We start from the raw sequence: 26,838 nt of genomic DNA, 5'->3' as shown, positions 1-26,838 counted from the left end.
CTTGATGTAGGCTCCCGGGTAGATCTTGTGTACAGCATCACCTGGTGCTCGGCCTGCCTCTCTGTCGAGGTAGTAGCTCTGTACAAACACAGCGTGGTCGCTCATACAGCGCATCCACACATCGCCCTCACCACGACACTCCAGCTGCACACCTTTACCTATGTGCAATCTGGAACACACGTGTGAAACCTCACTTTATTTATTGTAAAAAATGAATATTATTATACTTGGCATTTTGCCTTTTTTTGACAGATGGCAGCGGACTGGAAATGGGGGCGGAGATAAAGGGGTATGACATGCAACAAAGGTCGCACAGCTGGAATTGAACCGGCATGATGCGCTGTTACCACTTGACCACGAGGTGTAGTCTTAAAACCTGCTGTTGTGACTTCAGAGGACAGCTCATTCCACAACAGAGGAATGTAATGTAATGTACTTTGTATGTAATGTAGTGACTTAAAAATTATACTGAGTATTTTCTTTTACAACCTACTTTACATGAGAAACAAAAACGTTATTACCACTGCAGTGACTGAACTACATGAACACCTTCGAGGAGAGACGACCCAAAGTTATCCACATTTGTGTTATTCATTGTGTCGAGATCAAGATCATTATTTTCAAATAGTGATTGAATTACAAAAAATAGCTAGGGGACAGAGAAAAGGGTAACAGCGTAAGTCAGTAACTGAAAGCAATAGGTCTAAATGAATTAAGGTGCAGGTCCAAGTAACGCTTATCAATTCAATTTTCCAAATAAAAGTATTTAAAAAGTTAAACAGTTGGTCACATAGCCCGCTGTTGTAGCTGAGTCTCGTTAGTTTTTCCCTCGAAATGCATATCTGTCAGAGGCGCCAACTCATGGGGAACACTGTGTTTATGTAAATATACAGCATAAAGCTTGAGAGCCATATAGAGATTAAATACTCTAGTCTATGTAGCTACTGTTAGCCTTGTTATGCAGCGTGCACTATGAACACTTTTGGGAGAAGTTTACCTTCGTGGCTTTCTGCCAGGAAAGTCAAATTGAAGAAGTTAGACTATCACTGTGAAGTTGATTAACTGAGAAGTCAGACGGAATTGGTGATTGGTGATTGTTCCAAGTCTAAATGTTTCTGTTTAAATGATCCGGCAGCTTATTGGTGTATGATCTGACCTGTTGAATTAAAATCCCTCTTTTCCCTCACGTCTCCTGCAGTGACGCTGCTCTGCACGGGTCATCTTGCTCCCTGGCTGAGCAGCTGCTCCCTGCAGATCCTCTCATCTCAACTCAGGACATTCCTTCAGCTCTCCTCTGCAGCAAACACTCAGCATGTCCAGCTCTTGAAACATGTTTCAGTCATCGACTGTATAAAATAGTACAGTACACTGATACAGTATATCAGTACAAGTTTGTCCATCATTTAGCTGGTAACTAATGTAATGTATTTATAAATAGTAGGCGAGACAAGCGGCTCCAGCCAGCCAATCAGACGTAAGTTGAGTCGGGCGCTTAGAAGCAGCCCTCTCAGGCAGCCCAACACACTAATAGAAATAAGAATTCTCTCATTTTCTCAATATTCATCAATAGAAAATGAGAAAAATGAAACTTAAATCTTAATTATACATTGGTCTGACAATTCTTTTGTATTATTTTGTATTATTTTGTAAATTGTATTGAATTTTCTTTTTTTTCTTTTTTATATGGAAAATTGAACTGATAAGCGTTACACAGACTTTCCCTGATCCATGAGGTGTTTCACATAATAAAAGACATGCTATTTTAAATCTATTTAAGAGACACACCTCGCTCTCTCACTTGCATCTGTGCGGTGGACGTTACTCAGCTGGCCGAGGCAGAAGCGATCGCCTCCTGACGGGTCAACATAACCATCCACGGTTACTACAGGGCAGCTGGAGGGCACCTTGAACATCTCACCCACCTGAACATCCATTTCAAAGTAGGAGATAGAGCACCAAAACTCTGGTCCTGCAATGAAAACAGAGCACACACGCACAGATTTCCTGACACCTTTGTGCCCAGATGTGACGCATTCAGCAGCAAACACATGCAGTGTATGTACACCACAGATATTGGAATTAAATGACTTTAATGTCATTAAAAATACAAATTCATCACAACTACACAGTGCACAAGCTGTACCATCCCAAATGTTACAAAAAATATTTTTTTTCTTTCCATACCAATTACCAGTGTGGACAAGAAAACCAGGGTGTAAATGTGATGACATTTATGATACACAAGAGTTCATACTCAATGAGCACTGTGCAAGTTAAACTAGCCTGGGAGGAGTCTGTCTGTCTGTTTCTGTCTGTCTGTCTGTCTGCTGTCTGTCTGTCTGTCTGTCTGTCTCTCTCTGTCTGTCTGTCTGTTTCTGTCTGTCTGTCTGTCTGTCTGTCTGTCTGTCTCTCTCTGTCTGTCTGTCTGTCTCTGTCTGTCTGTATCTGTCCGTCTCTCTGTGTCTGTTTCTGTCTGTCTGTCTGTCTGTCTCTGTCTGTCTCTGTCTGTATCTCTCCGTCTATCTGACTGTCTGTCTGTCTGTCTGTCTGTCTGTCTCTGTCTGTCTGTATCTGTCCGTCTCTCTGTGTCTGTTTCTGTCTGTCTGTCTGTCTGTCTCTGTCTGTCTGTATCTGTCCGTCTCTCTGTGTCTGTTTCTGTCTGTCTGTCTGTCTGTCTGTCTCTGTCTGTCTGTCTCTCTCTGTCTGTCTCTGTCTGTATCTCTCCGTCTATCTGTCTGTCTGTCTCTGTCTGTCTGTCTCTGTCTGTATCTCTCCGTCTATCTGACTGTCTGTCTGTCTGTCTGTCTGTCTGTCTGTCTGTCTCTGTCTGTCTGTATCTGTCCGTCTCTCTGTGTCTGTCTGTCTGTCTGTCTGTCTGTCTGTCTGTCTGTCTCTGTCTGTCCTTTGACAACTGTTTATCAGATATACTTCACATGTATTGCTTCGGACCTGAGTAAGTGCAGTGTTTAGTGTGAAGTGTGTATGAAAGATGCAAGCAGCAATCAGGCCGTTCTGAACGGGAACTGCACTAGTTTTTTTTACAACAATCAGCAATAGTTCAATGGTGGTCTACAAATACTGTATAAAATCAGTGGCACATTAACGGATAACAGTGTAACCGATTCTAACCTGGATGGTTGGACACAGAAGGAGGGAAAGAGGCTGAGCCATGATGCTGAGACCCTGAAAGCACAGGTATGAGTACATTAGTCTGAAGCTATACCCACTCTGAACTTCATGTGGACATGTGTGGGTGTTAGGGGAGTGAGCATGCATGTTTTCCAGGCATACAGTAGACTTATGTTTTATACAGAAAGGATATTTGCATTACAACTTGCATTGTCAATCTTTGGTAATAATAAATGAATAATGAACTTTATACAGCACGTTTCTTAACAGGTGCTTTACAAAATGTGTGCTTCAGTGTTGATTGTGGTGATACTACCACTGGGGTCTTTAAACTGCAGCAAATCAACAGTGTGGACATTGTGATTGTGACTCAATAACTCCACACAATACAAATATAGTAGAATAAAGGAATTCTTAACAAAGCAGTAGATGAATGGTGTCAAATTCTGACGCTCTTTTCCTATCTTTAGAGCGTGAAATTTGAGATTTCACGTTCAGATTTTGTAATGCTTTCCCCCAGAACCGTGCCCTCACACTGAAATAAATCCAAGAGCAGAGGAGAAATCCTAAAGCAAATGTTTCACGCACGCACAGACGCAGCCTGAGTGTGAGGAGAAGGGCTGAAGCTGGAGCGCAGGAAATCTGTGCAAGCAATAATATACATATCTGAATGCAAGTAACAATATTTCTGAGTGCAAGCATGCAGTTTAAGAAGAGGCAGAGCAAATCTAAGCACAAGCAGGTGCTATTTCAGTGCCGGGGCGAGGGGAAACATTACAAAATCTGAACGTGAAATCAAGGCACCATGCTCTCAACTTAAAAAAGCACGCTCTTGAATTAAGATAGGAAAAAAGCTCTATATGAACTACACTACCTTTACTTCGTGCAACATGGAACAATACTTGTATTGGACTTTCCACACAAACAAGCGATTCAAATGAAGTTTTCTGTTTGATCATGTTGAGACTTTGAGCTCTAAATTAATGATCTCAAATAATTTCCTTAGAATAATATGCAAATATAGAATGTGCCTTTATTCCACCGCAATCCCACTTTTCTACAGCCATTATTTGATTATAACATCGTGAGTTGTTATTTTCTACAAATGAAAAATATCACATACGATCTTCAATGTAAAAAGCAATAGAGCAGTTTGAGTCTTAGGAATGTCACAGGATTAAAGTGAACATCATGTTTTGAAGCATCTCATATCTTACAGTGGTGGTTCGGATGATGGAGGGGAGGTTGTTGATGACCCAGCCCGTTCTGCTGGGGTCCTATGGGAGTGTAGGAGGCTGTGCTGCTGCCTGTCCAAACTGCTGAATTACAGGGAAGTGAAGAATAGTCAGTGGGACAGTGCGGTGGAATAGTAAAAAAATGACGTCATAGTATGTCTTTTCCTAACCACTTTTCCTTGAGCTTGTTTGAAAACGTCATGAGGTCGGGGAAATATGTGAAGGAGAATTAATAAAGAAAAGGCAACCGCAGTGCTCACACTGTTCTTAGACAACAGCTGACGGAGGTCTTTTTCTTTTCTCTTTTAAGGTAACTTTATTTACACATAGATAGAATAATCAATATAATAAGGATTCCTATCCAAATCACAATCACACCTTCTAATAAGGATGTTTTCAGTTATCCATAGTGTGCAATTAAACAGCGACAGGATATAACGGCTGGCCTAACTGTGCGTCGCTTTAAATGTTGCTGCCGCAAGGAATTGTGTGACAGCATTATCTTTCCTTTGGTAAAGGAGATAAAAGAGGAAGCATTGAAGAAGCTTACCTTAACATTTAGGGAATTTCACCAGCTCTTATTATGGCTGACACTAGGATATTTAAGTTAAGAACTTCTATAAGCAAAAAAGACAGTTTGACCACAGCCCAAGTGCAGTGTTTATCAAAGTAATTGCAACAATTTAAAATGTTTCAAAAGTTCCGTAATATATTTTTGATCATGAAAAGAAGATTTTCAGTCTTCATGAGATGCCCTTCAGTGAGCCATAGCAGCCGATCCAATCACACAAACATACGTGCATGTATGTACTCATTTGTAAATAATGCTTGACAAAATGAAACTGCATGTGAATTTACAGAACCCTTTATCCAATATTAACTTAATAAACATAAACAAAAATGTCTTTTTACTTAAGTGAGCGTACAAGTGTTCCAAATTTGACATGGCACTGAAAATGAAAAAAAGCTTCAGAATTAAATTGAAATGTGAACTTTCTATATGAAAGTGGTGGTGCTGATCCTCAACACTGGATATAAGATGCAGATGGCTCCAGATAAATCTAATGAAGCTGTGAGCTCTTGCACGTTGCTCCATATGATCTTTAAATATGTTAATGTCTCACCTACAACTTGACACATTTACACTATTCAGTTTTTCAAGATTCATGTCACTGATTTTGTTTTCTCTGTCCATGAGAAAGAAAAATACAAGTACTTATACAATCTAATGCAGTCCAGCGCTGCAGCTCTGCAATTAGCAAGATTGCTTATGTTTCCTAACTCCTGGAAAGCGCCACTAAATATTGATACAAAACAATATCCATGTATGTATGTTAGTACATATGCATGTCTGTGTGAACTCACTGTGGAAGGCAGCCTGGCTCTGAGAGTGTTTATTGCTGCTGTATCCGTTCTGTCCATGCGAGTGAGAAGGAGTTTGTTGTGGGTGGGGGGGCTGTGAGGGTTGCTGGGCAGCCTGTTGCTGAGGGGCGGGTTGAGTTGGGGTCAGAGGTCGTGGAGCAGGGGTCATGACTTGAGCCTGTGGAGATGCAGTTTGGAGACGGCCGTCGCCGTGGCCGGCCTGCAATGGTAGCATGGGGCTGGAGCCAGACACTGAAAGAGAACAGAGAAACACGTCAGGTCTCACACCTCACCTGCAGATGTCAGCAGCTTCCAGCTCATTATTTCATCAACCCCTAACCCTAGATAACCCAGATAACCTTGCTTCCAAGGTGCCAAAGTTTGGCATTTGGCAGCAGATCCCGTTACGGCAGATCACTGCAATATAGCCTGCTGACAGTCATTTCTGATCATCTGATCACCATTAAACCAATCAAGTTACCTCTTCAAACCCCAAACAGAGTTCCCCTAGTTCAAGACATATATAGTTCCTCCAATAAGCTAGAAATGTTTTTTGTCACAGACTCTTAATACAAATATCATTCCATTAATAGAAGTCACACCTCCTGATTATGCATACCTCCATCAGCCCAGACGCTGTAATCTATAGGAGAACCTTAAGCTGCTCTCGTGCTTCCTTTGGCACTTTCTCTACTTTTGAATTTCTAGGTTTTGTGCTAAATGGTCAATTATCTGTAATCTGTGTTGTAGGCTATAGACCACCAAATCAGAACAAAGCATTTCTTAATGAATTTTCTAAACTCCTACATGTTGTAATGTCAACATTTAAGAGGCTTTTATTATTAGGTGATTGTAATATTCATGTCTGCTGTCCCACAAATACATTGGCTACTGATTTGTTGCATCTTATTGACTCTATCACGTTGGTACAATCTGTGACCTGCGTTGGTCCCAGATTGTACCAACGTGAGTCAATAAGATGACAAGATCAACACCTGGCCTTTCGCTCTGCAGTTTTGTTTTACGTGACATCTGTGTGACTCTTTGACTCTTTGCTTCATTTATCTGAACCAAAACTACTTGCCCCAAATTTGCCTCTCATTTAATCAACTCTACCACATCCAACCTTTCCAGTACTTAGAGAGCTAATTCCACAGTCCCTGCTCTAGAATCTTCCTCCAGCCGTTTAAACACTGATGATGCATTAGACCTCTTCCTGTCTGTCTATCCAAGACTCCATTGTCCCTCTTAAGACTACAGCTAGGAAGACTAATGCAGACCCTTGGCCGAACAAATCCACACATCTATTAGAAGGGCCTGCCGGAAAGAAGAGCGTAAGTGGATAAAAGACAGACTGCATGTCTCAAATGAAATATAAAAGGATGAAGTACCAAATCTCTGACAAATTCCTCTGCAATCAGCTGTGAACAGTTTAAAGATTTCTTTCAAAACAAAATTGACAGCATTAGGTCAACAATTTCGCACCCTACCAAAACTTCTCACAGGCTATTGAGGAACCTCCTGCTTTTAAAGGTTTCAGCCCCTAAAACAGTCATTTGAAGCAGTTAGTAGTATAGCTTACTGACTATTTTTAACAGCTCTCTTGCCACAGATAAAGTCTCGTCTTGTTTTCAGCCACGTCTTAAGAAGCCTGGTTTTGACCTGGTCGTTTCAATTAATGTTTCACAAATGGTTGTTTTGAATTAGATTCTGTACTTTTTGAATCAACACATTATTTTCGAGAAATTCCAAAGTTCCAGGAACACCATAGCACAGAGACAGCTCTCTCAGGAGTGACGACGGGCCTCCTCTGTGGGGATGATGGTAAATTCTCTATCTTAGTTCTTCTAGATCTCAGTGCAGTGTCTGTATCGCTTCAAACGCTGGGTCAGCATTTCTGGGTCCTTGATTGGTTCCACTCTCACATTTCAAACAGATGGTTCACTGTTTCCCCTGATAGCTCATCCTCCTCATCTGAAAATATTTCATTTGGGGTACTGCAGGGCTCAGCTGCGCCCCCCCCAACAGGGGACACATATATACATACACATAATAAGCACGTTTGATGATGAGTTAGTTTACCATTCAATAATGAATACAGCATTGGGATAATGAAGAGCTGACCTTTGGGTGAGACAGGCAGGTTGTATCTGGTGATAGGTGGGGTTCCATGGGGCTCAGAGGACAGCTGTGGCTGCCCATAGTGGTCTGCAGGCGGAAGTTTCAGAGCCGCTTGGTGGTCAGACAGGGGCATTCCAGGTGGGAGGTCCATCTGTATACAGTCATGGATATACTCCTCTTTGATCAGGCCGCCTGCTGCTGCTGCTGCAGGAGGCACATGGGACAATCACTATGCTGCATAGCAGTGATATTAGAGTTGGAGTTGACACCAAAATAAATCAGGTCATCAGAGCATTTAAATAAAATGCTGACAATACTCATATTTCAGTTTTAAACAATTCTTTCAAAAAATATGTTATGGTTTGCAGACATAAATGAGATGTTGTGTGAAAGTCCCAAATCAGCACTTTGTCTTTACATGATATATAAATGACGTAACCTTACTATAATTAAAACATGCTCAGTGTGTTCACTGATGAATAGATAGATACAGTGCTGTCACAGTATTGTTAGCGTTAATTATCAGAAACATTAGGCTGTATAGGGAAGTAGGCAAAACCATATTTTATTTCTACATGCAATGTCAGAACAATGTGGTGGCAGCTGCTGGTAATGGAAAGAGTGACCACCCTCCTGTGAAATACATTGGTGTGTCCTAATGTGCTCCTTCATCTAACTCTGTGACAACAAACATTTTCATTGTGTGGCATTGTTCTGGTCAAACAGAGAAAGGGAAGTTTCCCTTTTCTAACATATGTATTCCTGCTGGCTTCATCTCTCAGTCACAGTCCTGTTGCTTTGTCATTCAGACATTTCTGTTACTTAATGTTCCTTATGATTTTCTTTGTGGTGTTGGATACTATTGAGCAGCTATGGACTGTCAATCAATCCTTGTCTACCACTTTCTAACACACTTCTTTTTGTCTTTCTGTTTGCATGCTTGCTTGCCTTGAATTCAATTAGGTATTTTTTATTAATTTGAATTTGCAGATTGCAACTAACTGAATCCCCCTCCCCTCAGCCCTGCCTTTACAAAAATGCAGTAACAAGCCGCTGAGAGTAAAACTGTGGTAACGCCGTAGTATCTTTCAGGACTTTCGCCTCCCTGAGGCCAGCCTTACCGCTACACTACTTAACAACGAAATTCAGGCGGCGGCTGAAATAGTCGGAGAAATATGGTGGCCTTCAGATAACATAAAAACATGAAAGGCCCTCTCTAGATCTAGAGTTCTAAACTACTGTAGAAACATGGTGGACTCTCTATGTAGATATGAAGAGCACAGTCTAAGGTAACAAAAACACAACTTTTTGTTTCAGGTAAATTATACACTAATAGTGCATAGTTATGAATATTATATTCCATTTCTGCTAATAGCCCTAACTACTACACACTGGACCTTTAATACAATACTTGGCCTAGTTGTTTTACAAGCAGGTCAACACATTGTACAGTTTGATCACATGGGAAACAAGAAATGAAAGTTTGCAGTAATCATGATGTGGTGCAGTAGAATGGAACTCACCTGTATTTTGAAGGCTGAGACCAACTGTCAGAGAAGACGAAAGAACATGAGATGAAAACTTGACTAACATGCATCAGTAACAAACAAATTCACTTCAACAGGATGAGATTTATAACGTTTGTTGAACTATGCTTACAAATATTTCTCAGAAATAAAACAAGACTGTGAAGTACGAAGCTGACGTACCGATGCCCGGTGACACCACCCTCTCATAATGGTAGGGGTTGACACATACATTGTCGTACTTCAGGTCAAAGGCGTACTGGCAGAATTTGACATGCTTGAGTTCATTTTTGTGGAGATCAGGCCAGCGCCACAGCCGTGCATAAATGACATGAGGAAAACCTTTCCTCCCTGCCACCTGAGGAGAGAGCACAGCATCATTAGTTCTACTTTAATAAAGTTTTCTTTTGTGGGACATAAAGTGAGATAACACATTGTAAATGTTGCTTCCAGGCTGATGTAAAAGTGGTTTTGTTACAGCGTCAATCTGAAACATTTTCACTTTGAAAAGCACCAGTGGGCACGGACTGATATACTGGACTGGTATATATAGCCACTTCACAAGTGTTCATTAATGCTTTTTTCCTCTATATGAGGGCTACCTGAATATTTGCAATATGTGTGTGAAGCACAGGTGGACTGAGATGGTTGCAGGTTTGTAGACGAAATGAACTGGGACATGAGTGAGGTATGAAAACATGTAATATTGTAACAAAATCTAAACATAATAAATATAAGATAAAAATATATATATGAAATGGAAGGTGTATTTAAAAAAAGATGCTATTTTTAAGTTCACAAAGCACTCTGTCATGTGGTGCTCTTCCACAGACGCCCGTACTGTTGATAATGCAGATTTGAGGATAAAAGTACAAGCTCCTTCATTTCAGCACAGCCCCATTAGTCCTTTTAGACACTCAAGCACTGCGCGTCTGTTTACAAAATGATTGGCCAGATTAAACGGACTTTTCATTCAAAATCGATCTGAACACAACCCAAAAGCCGGTGTAGGTACGTTGTAGATGCCTACCCTGGATGCACGAATATGAAATTCTGGGCCAAAACCGATATTGAAAATATTGATTTGGCTGATAGCAAATGTTAATATTGTTGTCCCAAAAGTTGAAAATAAACTCCCACACACTGTCTAAAAATATATATATATATAGATTTGGCGACGCTTTACTACTAGACCTTCATCAGGCAAAATCTAGAATCCAAAACACGTCAACACTGTTGCAGCTAAGCCTGTTTCTCTTCTCATCCAAGATAGTCTGGTCTTTAGGCATTTTGACCGGGAAAGAAAATGGTATAAAAATTATTATTTTTACACCACATAAGCCAAACGTGCCATAGAATAACATATCCAAAATCCGGAAAAATCCCCTTTGGGGAAAATGTTTTATGAGTGTTTGAATACTTGGATATATGGAAAAGGTAAAAAAGTAAGGATTTTATGGCGACTTTTGACGGTTCATTCACCTTCATTGTAGAAAATGCAAAGTCTAAGTTGCTGAAAATTGTTACTTTACTATGAACTATAATACTCATTACCGCATTACCTCTGGTATAAGCACAATCCCCCCACCCCTACCCCCCGGCAATGGTAGAGTCCCTTCAAAATTGTATAAGTGTGCTAAGGGCAAAAAATAGAAATTAAAAAAGGTGCAAGTTTACTTTTAATTAACTACTGAAACACGATTTCTTCATTAGTGTCAACATTGTCTTCATCGTCAAGGGTAACCTCCTCTGCATTTTGACAACTTTCTCCTCTGCAGTCTCCACAGGCTACACATTTCAGTCCATGTTTTTACGACAAGAGCAACTGTTATTGCCACATGGATTTCTGGCAGAAAGTTTGCAATTAAATCTGACAAACTTCAGTAAGCTCTCTGGTGCTACATCCAAGTCTGTCAGGACTGGTGTTAGTATGGTATCAGCACTGTTTCCAACCCCATTGCATCGGATCCAGGTCATTGCTTGTGAGCTTCAACCAAAGTATGACTTGCAAATGAACCCGCAAACTGTGAATATATGCTGCTCTTTCTGTAGGGGGAAGCTTCTGTGGATCAATTGGTGTTTTGCTTGTCGACACCATCTCCATGTATTTAGCGTACCTTAGACTGGTCAAAGAATCATCTGCTCTGCCTCCATATAAGATAACATATAACCGGATACCAACTTTGCCAATCTGTTCCACTGTCGCCTCAGGATTGGTCATCTGCTGCAATTCTTCTGATTGTTTTATCTTCTTCAAAATACTGGTTTTGCCATGACCATATGTTCTAAATGCCCTAAATTCAGTCATCTTAGCATGCAATTCTGCAAGTGTGTACAAATCTGCATCACCTTCTGATTCCAGCCAGTGACATAGCATTTCAAACCATTGCATCATTCCTTGATCTGCTGGTCTCCCTTGACCCTTTTTATCTGTTGATGCTGCGCTGTGGTCTTTAAATAGCATGAATCGTGAATAACAGTTGACGTGATAGACGGCCTCAGCCGCGACTAAGTGAGCCACCACACACCTCGTGCGCCAGGTCGGACACAACCGGAGCGGCCGGAGGAGATCCCCACACCGGAGCCACGGCTACCCTCGGCGGAGAGCCCCCCGCCACAGCAGCAGCAAATATCTCGTTCACCTCGATGACGCGGTTCACCTTCTCCAGCTGATCCAGGAAAATGACAACGCCGTTCATCCGCGCCAGTGACTTAATACTGCTGTGTCTGACCTTTCCCCCTTTCCCCCACAGCTAAACCTATATCTTCAACGCTACACGGGAAGCTGGCAGAAATTTTAATGTCGTGCTTCCTCGTAAGCTTGGCGAATTCTCCATTTACCATGGCGTCAGACGCCGACCGGCGAGACAACGGCAAGAGAAAACCCCACACACCTCAAGCACCACACCCAAATGCACCAAAAGTCAACTAAATCAAATTATCACCAGTAAATTAAGTTAAATTAACGATCCAACCTGGCTAAGGAAATCCTATCATGTCGGTGGTGAGACCATGTATACTGTCGATCATCTGCGTGCATTCTTCTCCATACATCCACCAGGCCATGGGAGTGGACCAGCTGCCTCAGAGCATTCTGGGACGCTCTGCGTGATTGCGATCTAAAGATGCATTTTCTGTGCAGTTAAAATCCCCTCCCAAGAATAAAAAATCCTCCGAGGCACAGCCATTTAAAACATCATTAACTTTTTGTAAAAACAGCTTCCTCTCTGCACCAATTGTTGAAGCTTATACATTTATAAAAACAGCTGTAAAAATGGTCAAACCGGGCTTTGACTAAAAGCAACCTCCCCTCGATAAAATGCTCGACCTCCAGTGAGACTGGAGTAAAAGACTTGGAGAAGAAGAAACCCACTCCTCCACTAAGAGAAGTGTTGTGGCTTAAAAAGACTTCCCCTTCCCACTCTCTCCTCCAGTCTATCTCATTAGAACTGTCGCTGTGCGTCTCTTGTAAAAAAAAAATTCTAATATTTGAGCTCTTTTTTTTTTTAACTCTGGCTCCATTCACATTTAAAACACCCACTCTAAAAGTATCCATAGCAAGTGAGATGTTAAAAGCAAAAATAAAAACTAATTCATTAATTAAGATAGACATCTTCAACGTTTGTTTATTTTTTTCACTTTTAGCACAAGTTTCTTTAATCTATAACACTCCTGTTCAATGAGGCCAGACTCCTCTCTTTGGCTCATATGGAGTCTGGCTGAGATATTAAAAAGGGCCAAATCTGGAAAGTATTCCTCCACTTTTACCCCATGTTGATTTTTCGTTTGTTGGAGGAAACTTTTAAAACTTTCAGCCGTATACATTTTTTCCTTGGCTGCTACTTAAATTAAAACCAGGGATGTCGCTGCTGTCTGAGATACACTCCTCTTCACTTGTACTTTCATCTGCCTGCCCCTGCTTTTTTAATGCCTGTCCCGCATCCCCAACTTTGCAGTTTTTTTCTTTCTCACTTAAAGCATTATTTATTTTCTCCTGCGTTTTGAAGCATCCTTTTGTTTTAAATCTAATGTTGTCACTTCCTCCTCCATCTCTGCCTCCTCGACCTGTTCGCCCCATGTCATCTTTTCCACTGTATCATTATTCTGTACTTCACCTGCCTCTCCAACCTGTGTTTTACTGACTTCACCTGTCTCCGTTTGCTCTTTGCTCTTTTTATCAATTTTTTTTTTCATTTTTATCACCCACTCTACTTTCACCTGCCTCATCCAAAACACTTTCCTCACTTTTCTGTACATCATTAATACACACACCCTGTGAAACATCACCACCTGCCTCATGCACCAGGTCAGACACAGCAGTGGCATGGCGCCCCCTGCGGTGAGATCTCCCCCTCAGCAGCAGCCACCTGTCGCTCGACTACAACCGGCGCAGCCGTAGACGGCACCGGCGTAGCCGCGGACGGCTCCGCAGCAGCCACCGCCCCTCCTGGACCAGACAGAGCTGGCTACCCACGCCTCGGACAGGCTCTCGCGGTGTGTCCCTCCTCTCCACAACCAAAATACTTCATAACTGACGAAGTCGCAAAAATCACATATTCATAATCATCTACTTTAACGTAGAAGCGGAGGTTGAGCTCCACATCTCGGTTATTAAGTATCATATATACCTGTCTACGGTGCGACACTACGTGTTTCAGTAACTGAGACTTACAGCCAGACGGGGGGGGGGTGCTGTCCGAGTTCCGTGCAGCATTGCGTGGCTTTTCAGTTCTCTCCTCTCCTTCCTCGGCTCTGTTTCTGACTGTAGGTGTGTGCACACGTGTTTGTGTGTGTGTGTCGGATGCGAAGCCCTGCCTTTCGCGAAACACAGCGGAGTGAAGCTGCGGTGGTTAAAATTGAAAAAATCGTAATTATTTATTGATTATAGGTCCGGGTCCGTATAGGTCGGCATCTGGGTACGGACTCAGACCACGGGGTCTGAACATTTACTAATATCTTTATCTTAATAGCCTATTTTAATCAAATAGTTCAAATGTAATCTAAGCTGTATAGAACACAAACTTTAAATGGACTAACATTTATCATTGTTTACATAATGTTTAGGGGACTTTGTTAGGTAATATGTAATGTGTTTAAAAACCCAATCCCAGATTGGCTTTAAACCCAAATATAGAAGCACAGATCACATACTCACTCTCCATAATCCAGAAACATAAAGGGAAAATGTATGCTTGCTTAGTTGATTTCAGGAAAGCTTTTGATTCGATTTGGCACAATGGACTTTTCTTTTACTCCAAAATGGTATTGGAGGCAAAGTATATGCTACAGACTTTTTCAAACAAAAAATATGAGAAAGATAATGTGTATTTTTAACATTAAAGCAAGTACAGATTTTCTAATGGACCCCCAAAATAAAAGTATGAACCTGAAAATTAACATTATAGCCTATGTCACCTTCGAAATACACACAGATATTAAGTACCATAAATACAAAAACCTTATACTTTCAATTGCAAAAGGCCGCCAATTCATAAGTCAAATAACATAAACATGGTAAAGTGGCAGAGGTTTACCATTCAAACAAACATAGACTAACACAGATAACCCTGATAGCTGTTTCAATTCATTTTGAAATAATTCTGAATATTGAATGGAACTTCAACTTTGAACGGAAAAGTGACAACAACAATCCAAATCAAACCGGGAAATTCTAGAAGTATAATAGCAGTAAAATGAGTGTGATTGTTGATGCTGCATGGTGGAGGTGCACTGACCTGCAGCCGTCCATCCAGCGTCCTCTGGATGGTCACACACTTGCTGGGATGGACCCCGTTGGTGGTGATGGCGGTAATGAGCGAATCCAGCTCATCCTTCTTCTCCTTCAGCTTCTTTACCAGGCTCTCAATGGCCCGCTTGGCGAAGCCCTCATTTTCTCCACCCTGTCTGTGGCACATGAGGCTGTGGACAATGCTGAGGCAGGCGTCATTGCTGCTCGGAGGGTTCACCGACATGATGCTGCTGCCACAAGACACAAGGAGAAGGTTTGTTATGCTTAATGAACCAACTCTAACTGGTTGATACTCTGGTATGATGGATAGATTCTAAACACCCTTCTCTAGATGTAAATCTCATTCGTTGGTAGAAATGTAGTGGAAAATATTTTTTGGAAAATGTCCACAATGTACATCTGTGCATTGGGTCCAGTGTGTGCTGCGCAGGTAACTGAGGTAACTGGAGGATCCGTGGTTCAAGCCCCTGCCCCTGCAGTCAACATGTTGAAGTGACCTTGTCCAAGATACTGTGAATGCTGACATAGTTGTAAAGTGCTTTGAGTGATTGAAAAAGCACTATATAAATGCAGTCCATTTACCATTTGACCTTTAACCTCTGTCCACCAAAATCAGTTCATCCTTGAGTCAAACTGGATGTTTGAGCCAAATGTGAAGAAATTCCCGCTAGGTGTTAATGCGATATCGAGTTCACGAGAAAGCGGAGGCAGAGTAATAGAAGAAAAAGCTGAAAAAATCCCAGAGCAGGTGATAAACATAAATAAAATTATTTTAAAAAATGAGGCACAAGATTAGGCTAGGTTTATTAAGCAATCGACAGTGTGGGGCTGCGCTGATGGGCAGAAATCATTTCAGAAAAATAGCATGTTCTTGTATCTTTTACCTCTTTTATCCTATTATAGAGAAGCAATAACTCTTTTATAGCCACAAGGAGGCCTGGAGACCTGATATCTTCCATCTACGTCAGGGGTGGGGAACCTTTTTCCTATCAAGGGCCATTTTATTTTTTACAACATCCTTCGAGGGCCATACTAATTATTGAACTCATAACCTCTGCAATTGTTTTTAAGATGCAGCCCATTCATTTCACTTTTCTTTTATGCTGTGCAAAAAAGCAACTTTTTTATCCTTGTATCTTTATGTCTTATCAGAAATCAGCAATCCTTTATTAGTCCCACAACGGGGACATTTATCTTGTCACAGCAAAAGAGCATATGAAGTAAAGTGGCAGTACACAATAATTAAATAGAATAAAAATAATATAAGTACCAAGTGGTTGATAGAAAATAAAGTGATGCTGATTTATTTCATGTTGAGGTTTGACTTAGTCGTACTGACCTTCTTAGAAGGATGCCAGTTGCCATCAAACAATGAAACAAACCAGCATTCAAACAAAGCCCTTGAGATGATGCTTTTATACACTGAACTTAATGGTTAAACAGGAAGAATTACATTTTACATTTCATCTGGAGTGTTCCTGTGCATTGGGACAGGTAGAAAACATTAAACATTTTAAAGAATCTTCCTAGAATTATACTTATACTTATACTAGGCAGCCTTGACAATCTTGGTCAGAAACCAGGACAGCAGAATGGTATCCTCAGGTTAGCCAGTCGGATGTTATATCGCACACCTGAGTCACATTTCAATTTATAAGTATAGTTTAATTTCACTTGATCCAGAATGCTGCGACACATGTACTGATAAAACAGGATCATATTACTCCTGTATTAGCTGCTCTGCACTGGCTCCCGGTAAAATACAGAATAGAATTTAAAATCCTTCTCCTGACCTACAAAGCCATTAATGTTCAGGCTCCAACTTATCTTAAAGATCTCGTAGTACCTTATAACCCAACTAGAGCATTGCGCTCCCAGACTGCAGGGTTACTTGTGGTTCCTAGAGTCTCTAAAAGTACAATGGGAGCCAGAGCCTTCAGCTATCAAGCTCCTCTCCAGTGGAACCAGCTTCCAGTTAGTGTTCGGGAGGCAGACACCCTCTCCACATTTAAGCAGGGTTTCTGCCTGTGTATTGCAAGCCCGGTGGCTCGCCAGGCACAAGCATCTGGGATTTAACCCTTTGGAGTCCGGGGCTATTTTGGCCGTTTTCGCATACTTATGATTCTGCCTTACTAAACCCCATTAAGAAATGTTTAGCATATCAATGTTTGGTATCTTTTTTTTCAGCACAACCTCACCTATATAACCAGAGTTCATGTGAGTGTTCTATGCGGTCAGCAACATGAGAGCTGATGTTGCCTTCTGTGTCAAAAAGCATTTGTGTGACTTTACTTTGCGTGTTGCTCTGCTGTCCGTTGTGTAGAGTTTTAGATGGGGTCAGCGTGGGGTGCAGAATAAGCGGGATGCCACGCTGAGTGGAATTTGCATGTGCAAAAATATTTTTGTATCAAATCAAATGTATTTATATATCACCCAATATCACAAATTACACATTTGTCTCAGTGAGCTTTACAGACTGTACATACAACGCGTTCCTTAGGCCCTCACACCGCACAAGGAAAAACTTCCTAAAAGAAACCCCACAATTAAAGGGGGAAAAATGGAAGAAACCTCAGGGAGAGACTGAGGAGGGATCTCTCTCCCAGGACGGACAGACGTGCAATAGATGATGTGTGTACAGGATAACAACATAGTACAAATACAACATCCATGTGACAGAACTGATGGTGTGTGTGATCGAAAAAAAAAAAAAAAAAAGTATAAATCCAGGATAATGTCAAAAAGGCTTCCCGGTGTCTACAAAAAAAGCAAAACTTTAACAGTGGAAACCTGCCACATGAGAGACACAGAAAGTCTGGGGATGATGCCCCGGATGCTAACATACATTACATACATTTACATACATTTACATAAATGTATGTAAATGTATGTATACATAAATACTGAAAGAGAGGGAGAGGAGGAGGAGAGGAAGAGAAGGAGGAGAGGAGAGAGGTGTCCCCCGGCAGTCTAAGCCTATAGCAGCATAACTAGGGGCTGGTCCAAGGCAAGCCTGAGCCAGCTCTAACTATAAACTTTATCAAAGAGGAAAGTCTTTAGCCTGCTCTTAAATGTGGAGAGTGTGTCTGCCTCCCAAACTCAAACTACAAGCTGGTTCCACTGGAGAGGAGCTTGAAAACTGAAGGCTCTGGCTCCCATTGTACTCTTAGAGACTCTAGGAACTACAAGTAACTCTGCATTCTGGGAGCGCAATGCTCTAGTTGGTTTATAAGGTACTGTGATATCTTTACGATAAGCTGGAGCCTGACCATTAATTGTTATGTAGGTCAGGAGAAGGATTTTAAATTATATTCTGTATTTTACCGCAAGCCAGTGCAGAGCAGCTAATACAGGCGTAATATGATCCTGTTTCCTAGTTCTTGTCAATGCACGTGCCGCATCAACTGAAGAGTCTTAAAGGATTTTTTGGGACAACGTGATAATAATGAGTTGCAATGATCCAGCCTTGAAGTAAAAAATGCATGGATTAGTTATTCTGCATCATTTTGGGACAGGATGTGCCTTATTTTTGCAATATTACGTAGATGAAAGAAGGCAGTCCTTGAAATGGAAGTTAAAAGACAAATCCTGATCAAAGATAACGCCGAGTTTCCTTACGGTGGTGCTGGAGGCCAAGTATAATAACTTCAGTTTTGTCTGTGTTTAACATCAAAATGTTGCTAGACATCCAAGTTTTTATGTCCTTAAGGCATGCTTGAAGTTTAGCAAATTGAAGGCTTGAAGGCTTTCATGAGAAAGTTGCAGCTTCTCTCAAGCCAAATGGAGGACAACATTCTCACCCACTTGCCAACACTGAAGGAAGCCACACCATCAGCTGATCACCTCCACAGGTAGTCTCACTGCCTGAGTTTTACTCTTCCCTGAAAGAGGAGAATTTTCCACACATGAAGAGACATGCTCAGAAGATTCTGGTCCTCTTTGGATCTACCTACATATGACCCCAGACATTCTCAGTGATGAAGTTCAACAGATTCAGATACAGATCCTCCATCACTGATGATCACCTGTCAGCTGTCCTGCGCATATCCACCTCAGACATTCAACCAGATCTCAGTGCACTTGTTCAAGCCCAAGACAGACTGGATTTTTCTCACTGAACAAGTAAAGTGAACTGAAAAACATCAAAAGCACTTATTGCTTTTTGTATAAAATGGATTCATTGCTTATCTTTACATACTGTAAAACACCTTTTCAGTATTGGTTTGTGAAGATTAACATGTTAAAAATAAAATACTGATGTAATGATTGTTTTTACTGTTTATTACTTCTCTAGGACTTTTTTCCTATTTGACCCACTCCACAATTTCATATATTTATTGGAAGAGAATATCCTTATTCTTTTGATTACCAGTCAGCAGCTAATCAAAATATATAATGTACTGTTTTTTACAATGGGAGAAAATGAATATTGAGCAGAATTAAGTTCAATTTATTGTTGATTCGGCCCTCCAACACTCTCGGGTTTCTCATGTGGCCCCTTGTAAAAATGATTTGCCCACCACTGCAATAGAAGGTCATCAGTAACTTTCACCAGTGCCGTCTCTGTGCTATGATGAACTCTAAATCCAGATTGAAAAACCTCAAATAAACTATTATTATGTAAAATATCACACAACTGTTTTGCGACTGCTTTCTCGAGGATCTTAGCGAGAAAGGGAAGGTTAGATATCGGTCTATAATTGGCTAAAACCTCTGGCTCAAGACTGGGCTTTTTAAGAAGTGGTTTTATTACATGCTACTTTTGTGGTACGTAGCCAGATAATAGAGACAGGTTGATCATGACGAGTTTAATGTTTGTATCAACTTTATATCATCATATCTCTGTTTTTACTGGGTCTATTTGCATGAAACAAAGACACACATAGAGTTTCAAGCCAGTACTTTCGACAGAAGCAGCTGGCATTGTTGGCCGGACTGTTGATGTTATGCGGCGCCGGCTTGAACAGGTCAATGTGATCTGATCACGCTGGTGTGACGTCGACTTCTAAGGGTTAAAAACAAAAAAGTATTTTTCGATGTTTTTTTAAACTAAAGCGTGTAATACAAGTAGTGAACTCCTTATGACTCGGTGCGTGTGTGAGCGCCGCTCTCTCTTTTTTCTCTCATCTGAACCGCACTCACCGTATGTGTGTGACAGCAGTGCAGTGTGTGTACAGTTTAGGCTATATGTCGGTGAATAAATAACACATAACTGCAATTTACTGAGTGACCTTTTCTAGTTATTCACATTATTATTATTATTGTTATTAGTCATATTTGTATAGTTATTATTATTATTCCTGGTATTAGCCATATCTTTATACTTGTTTTCGCTCTTCCCTCCCTCTCTCGAGCAATCGCTTGTGTGTGCTGCAGTGTCCGACCTGGTAGTCAGTAAAACACAGGTGAGGTGCAGGTAAACAAGACAGATGAAGAAAGGGTTGCATGGGGTGAGCAGGTGGAGGAAGCGCAGATGGAGGAGGAAGAGGCAGCAGCAGTGGAGACAGTAAAACAAAAAACCTGCTTCTAAACACAGGAGAAAATCTAAGAATGCATCCAGTGATGCGAAAAACAGTAAAGTTGGGGACAGACAGTGAGAAGTTGGGGACAGACAGTGAGAAGTTGGGGACAGACAGTGAGAAGTTGGGGACAGACAGTGAGAAGGCAGGGACAGACAGACGATTAGATTTCTACTCAAGACAGAGTGTTAGTCAAGGAAATGTAGTATTCTTTTATTTAAAATACTACAGAATAATGTATCTCGACCACTGCTGACACAGATGCCACGGTAGTTACTGGAGTCTGATTTGTCCCCACTCTTATGACTGGGGGAAATGAGCCCTTTGCGCCAGATGTCAGGAAAACATCCGGACTGCAATACGATACTGAACAACTTCAACACTGCACCCTGCCTCACTGGGGTGCTGCATTTGAGCATTTCCTTTTTAATCTTGTCCAGGCCGCAGAGATTTTGTCTGTGCGGTCAATTCTTCCCAAGAAACTCTAACCCTAACCCTCCCCCCCCCCCAATTAATCGAGTCAGATGGCGGTCCACCCTGAGCCCGGTTATGCTCAAGGTTTCTACCCGTTCAAGGGGGTGCCAATGTTGCACTGCTTTCTGATGGGAGAATGTTACGTTGGGTCTCTGTAAATTAAAGACAACAGTATAGACCGGCTCTTTATAAAGAAGTGTCTTGAAAATAAATGTTCTGCCAATTTCAAAAAATCTATTAAAATCTCTTTCTCATTTCAAGTCCTTAAAGTACTCAGAACACAAGGAATGATTGACTACTACAATAGTATCTGCTGGAGAAGACCATGGTATTGGTGAGAGTGTCTATCCATCTATCTGGCAACGTAATATAATTTCTGCTGCTTCCTGTATCGTAGGGAATATTTTTTGTCAGTTTTACTAACACAGTGTGTCAGCTGATGTGAGCTGTTTTGAGGGGTTTCAGCTATATCATATAATAATAATTATGTAGTTACACTTAGTTATTTCACAGTTTAAAACCACATCCAAGCAGTTTCACACCCATGTCCAACCCATGTTGGAAACAGAGTTGTGGAGCCAAGACAGCTCAAGTAAATTTACCCAGTCAGATCAAGGCTCACTGTGTAAGAAGCATATTAGCTACCTTGCTATTAGTTTCGGTCATTTGAAGGTATTACAGTCGATGAGAGCCAAAACACTTGGTAATGCTGTCATATGTGTTTGCTGTCTTGCTTACCTGGTATTAAGTTGGTCAGCCAATGAGTGACCAGAAAGTTCACCAGCATCATGATGGCCCAGCTCTGAATCAGTCCCTGTTAGTAGAGCGGGGAAACCAGGAATTAGTGGATGTCAGTTAAGTGTCAAATTCCAACAGTTACTAAAGATTATCAATGGTAGTAGTGTTAGCTCCTTTACTAAAGTCAAAGTTGTAATACCATAGTAATAATAATTGTGTGTCTCCACTTTGTAAGTGAAATAAAAAAAAGGAAATGGTCAAAATCAGAGCAGCAGTATTTTAGTCCTTGCTACGAGTAAAGCTCCAAAAACACTGACTCTTACCATTTCTCATATTGCAAAGTGAACTTCTGTGGTTAGACTGTCCCTGTCGGGTATATACCAACATCTTTCAAACTTGACACTCCCAGTTTGAAACACAGGCTTTTGTTATAAATGACTGTCCAAATTCAAACTGAGACATCAAACCGTGATGACATTATTTAGGTTTTTCTCAGATGTACAGAATATACAATACTGTTTAGTTGTAAACTGAACTAACTGTATGTGTAGTTATTGTAAATGTACATTTGCATTAACAGCTAAATCTATTTAAATCATCAAAAGTAATGGTACTTGCTATGCTGAATGTGTTAAACATCCATTATGTCTAACTGCATGGTTATGTACATCTGACCTCCTTACATCCACCCTGAAGATTTATCCATGAGCAGTTTGTTTACATGTGTGAGGCTGACTTCACTTTGATGAAACTGGAGGACACAGATGATTGCATATGTTTTTATGAAAAATAAATACAAATGTACTGATTTCAGCTCGTCAAAGGTGGTTCTCTTAAGTCTTCTATGATAGTTAATACAACATATTTGGGATAACATCATCTCAGGCTCTGGGAACTTGTGATAGGCATTTAAAAATATATATATTTTCTGATATTTTAAAGGTGGAAAGTGTAAGATATCGCAGATTTTAAATTTACATTATCAACAGAATCTGAAGAGGTAACAGTGTTGACGTTATGTCATCAACCTCTATGTATTGTGTTGCAGAGATATCTACTGAAATTAGCATGCCAAGTGACTTGCGCCGGCCCGTCCAGTCTGTAATACCACTTGTTCCTCTAGATCAGTCTTTCTCAAAGAGTGGTCCGCGGACCACGGGTGGTCCTTGTGTATATTGGTAAAATGTCACATTTGAAATTAATATATTATAAGTTTAAAGTGTTTCTCAAACTGTTTAAAAATGACTAGTATAGACTAGAGTGTAGCATAGATGTAGCGTAGCTATGTAGGTTTGTTTTACGATCTTACGTCATTTGAGCTGCGGTCAACTGACAAGATGGCTCATGACAGGGTCAGTTAAAAGAAAATGAAATCAAAAATGTGACGCGACAGTGAAGGTGCATCGTCCTGATGCAGGTGATTCAGCAGCTACAAGTGGTTCTGTGTGCGTTACTGAGTCCCAGGAGAGCGGTTCGCCATCCAACCACCGAAGCTGTGAAACTCGGCTTGAACGCAGAAAGTCCAGCGCTAAAGTGAAGAGAAAATATCACAGCGACTACATCACATTTAGATTTTTTTGGACTGGAGATGAATAGGATCCCAATCCACACTGGGTTTTGTGCTACGAGTCGTTGGCGAACGAGGCTCTGAAACCCGCCGAGCTCAAGCGACATTTTGATAGTAAACACAAGGATTACTTTGGGAAACCTTTAAGTGTTTTTGAGAGAAAACGTGAGGAAATCAAGAAACACATGACGAAGGCGCTCTCAGTTTGCATGTATGCGTATCTCTCAGTAGCAAACGATCTTGCTGTGTGTAAGTGGCGGCTCTGTACGGACATCAATCCAAGATGGCAGCACGTCTCTTTCTGTGTCCGTTTGTTATGTTTGAGTGATTATATTGAATTTATCTGATTATATTTAAATTGTCTGGCGGACACTATCAATTTACAACTGCTACGTTTAAATCCTAATCGTAAATGTAGTAGTGTGGTTTACTTCTTCGTCTCCTCGGAAATACCGGATCGTTTCGGCTTGGACTATTGGAGCCTGTTCAACTCGGGAACCGAGAACACGTCGTTGAACTCGATGGGTCCAATTTCCTTCTCATCTTGAAGGGAAGAGCTAATTCCTGGCTCTATTAGCTGCGCACTTGACTGTATCTGACTGTCTAAGGATCCCTGCTGGTCCAAATTGTTTTACTTCGAACCAACGATGCATCGGGTCTGGCTTCCTGTTTACCTGTGACTGTCATGACACCATCGTTCCCAGCTGATCATGTGTTGTGGAGCTCGGGAGTCCGCTGTTCTGGTTGGGTTCTCCACGATTCGCGGGATTTCAAGTATGTTTTTGCTTTTGGCTGTTCTATCCCTTTTAATTTGGAGTGGCACCGGGGGAAGCCCCCACGGGACCCGAAAATCCCGTCAAATTCTCTCATCCCCGGTTTTACCAGGCCGGGGAACGTGCTCCTCTTGCAGTCCGCTGGGCTTTATGGTGATCCCCCTCCCTCTGGTCCTCTCCCCCGCATCTGTCCAGTGTGCTTCTGTGGACTTGGCCCGTCTGATGAGCCTCATGGCTCTACAAGACAACTTTATTATTCCTGCTAGCCGTGTTCCTGACCTTGTATTCGGTTTAAACACCAAGAGAGAGCCATCAAATAATCCACCTACGTCTGTCTGTAGATGTCTAATTGTACTGTTATTGTTGATTTCAGGAACTGTGCAACCTAATCCTGGACCAGATTCTGTTGTTAATTTTAACACTCCTGCCGATTTTAAATCGAGGTCTTGGTCTCATCCATTTGAATGTGCGCAGCTTGATTGCTAAAAATGGATATGATTCGTATTTGGGCCTGATGGTGTCAATAGTGATATCTGAAACCTGGCTAACCAAATCCATTCCAAACAAGGATATTAATATTGATGGTTACAATGTATATAGGACTGATCGACCTAAAATGGGTGGAGGTGTTGCAGTCTTTGTTAAAGTTTCATGTCAAGATTCTTCTCTCTACATCACTGACAAAACAATTTGAACTTTTGGCTCTTGAAGTATCAAAAGCTCTCCATTGCTACAGACCACCTTCAGCTGTCAGTGACGCTTTACCATCTTTATTGCAGCTTATGTCCAGTCTTAACTATAGTGAAATTGTCATTGTGGGTGACCTTAACTGGAACTGGCTGCTACCAGCATCAGAGGACTTTAAAAAATACTGCAATTCCTTAAATCTCTTTCAGATTGTTGGTAGTCCCACTAGACCCAATCTGATATCTCCTGAAAAATCCTCCTTAATTGATCTTATCCTTACAAATACTCCTCATAAATACACCACTGCTTCTGTATTTGCAAATGACATCAGTGACCATTGTGTCATTGCTACAGTAAGGAATACAAAAGTCCCTAAGACAAAACCCTGTGTCATCATAAAGCGTGATATGAAACATTTTGTGGAGCAAAGTTTCTTTCACGACCTGTTTCTCTTCGATTGGGAGAAAATCAATCTCATATCCGATGTTGAAAATGCCTGGAAATTCTTTTATGATGGTTTTATTATAATTGTTGATAGGCACGCCCCTCTTAAGAAAGTACAGAGTAAAAGGCAGAGATGGTTCACATCAGATCTCTCTGATTTACTTCACGAGTGCAATGTGGCATGGTCAAAAGCCAGGAGTACAGGTCTTGGGTCGGATTGGCTGCTCTTCAGGCAGCTGCGAAATGCATGCACTGTTAAAATCAGAAAAGCCTAAATCTGATTATTTCAAAACTGAAACCACAAATAATTTAAATAATCCCCTTAAATTCTGGAAAACTATAAAATCAATAGCTAGAAATAAAAATGTGATAGAGCTTCCACCTTGTATTGTCAAAGACTCTCTTCAAATCTCTGACAAGGCAGAAATGCTTGGTTGTGAACATTTTAATGCCTCTGGTTCCTTGTTTGAATCTCAGAACATACCTCAAGGAGCCCCTGCTCGCTCTGAAGGTCGTGTCTTAAAACCTTTACTTTTAATCCAGTAACAGTCTCAGAGGTGCATAAAGCCCTTAAAAGTTTAGACACAAGAAAATCAGCAGGTCCGGATAACTTGGAGCCATACTTTTTAAAGTTAGCAGCTGATTTCCTCGCCTCGCCCCTGGCCTATCTTTTCAATCTATCCCTGGAGACAAACGAAATTCCCCTTATTTGGAAATCTGCTTTTGTTCTCCCACTGTTGAGACCCATCTCCAAATTGTCTGTCTTAAATAAAGTGCATATAAATAATCTTAATCACAATGTTTTAAATGCAAATTTCCATTTTTATGCTGATGACACTTATGTAATGTATGTATGTAATCCAGACTGCTTTTAACATTATACAATGTAATTTGTATAATTTGAAACTTGTTTTAAATGCTGGAAAGACGAAGCTCATGATGATCTCGAAAGCAAAAACCGAACCCTTGAACCTCCCTCCTTCACCACTTCACAGGGTTCTGAGATTGAATCTGTGTCTCAGTTCAAATGTCTTGGCATTATCATTCACGATTCTTTCTTTTAAACCTCACATTTTAGAACTTTTGAAAGAATTAAGAATTAAATTAGGGTTTTTTTTAGAAACAAGTCCTGTTTTTCATTCGAGGCCAGAAAGAGATTAGTCTCTGCAACGTTTCTGTCTGTGCTGGACTATGGAGATGTTGTTTATATGAATGCATTCATCTCAGTGCCTCAGCTCTCTGGATACCGTCTACCACGGGGCACTGAGATCCATAACAAACCTCAAACCCTGACGCACCACTGCACCTTATATGCTCGTGTTGGATGGTCTTCCCTGACCTCCCGTAGACTGAAACACTGGCACATCCTTATTTATAAAGCTATTCTGGGTACTCTTCCACAATACCTAAGGATCTACATTAGTAGGAAATGTAGTGGACAGTATCGGCTTCGCTCCGAGGACTTGTTTCTTTTAACTGTCCCAAAAGTCCGTACACTTTTAGTTACGCTGCTC

At 41.0% G+C, this 26,838-nt stretch overlaps 1 protein-coding gene across 4 annotated transcripts in view; it reads right to left on the bottom strand.

The window, feature by feature from the left end:
* smad10a (SMAD family member 10a) overlaps positions 1 to 26,838 on the bottom strand; it is a 35,605-nt gene that overhangs the window by 5,657 nt on the left and 3,110 nt on the right. Inside the window, exons 2-11 of one of the 4 annotated variants that reach the window (XM_029442770.1) lie at positions 21,854 to 21,929; positions 15,109 to 15,352; positions 9,557 to 9,731; positions 9,371 to 9,394; positions 7,851 to 8,051; positions 5,730 to 5,978; positions 4,347 to 4,445; positions 3,130 to 3,183; positions 1,786 to 1,969; positions 1 to 169 (exon numbers count right to left, since the gene is read on the bottom strand). In XM_029442770.1, coding sequence (XP_029298630.1) covers positions 1 to 169; positions 1,786 to 1,969; positions 3,130 to 3,183; positions 4,347 to 4,445; positions 5,730 to 5,978; positions 7,851 to 8,051; positions 9,371 to 9,394; positions 9,557 to 9,731; positions 15,109 to 15,352; positions 21,854 to 21,929 — 1,475 coding nt within the window. Of the gene's footprint in view, positions 170 to 1,785; positions 1,970 to 3,129; positions 3,184 to 4,346; positions 4,449 to 5,729; positions 5,979 to 7,850; positions 8,052 to 9,370; positions 9,395 to 9,556; positions 9,732 to 15,108; positions 15,353 to 21,853; positions 21,930 to 26,838 lie in introns of all 4 variants that reach the window. The other 3 variants (XM_029442769.1, XM_029442768.1, XM_029442767.1) reach the window with 3 other exon arrangements.

The sequence above is a fragment of the Cottoperca gobio genome, chromosome 11 (genome assembly GCF_900634415.1).
Source record: "Cottoperca gobio chromosome 11, fCotGob3.1, whole genome shotgun sequence".
Classification (NCBI taxonomy): Eukaryota; Metazoa; Chordata; class Actinopteri; order Perciformes; family Bovichtidae; genus Cottoperca; species Cottoperca gobio.
Note: the sequence above shows the minus strand (reverse complement) of the source record. Positions and strands in the feature narration are given on the sequence as shown.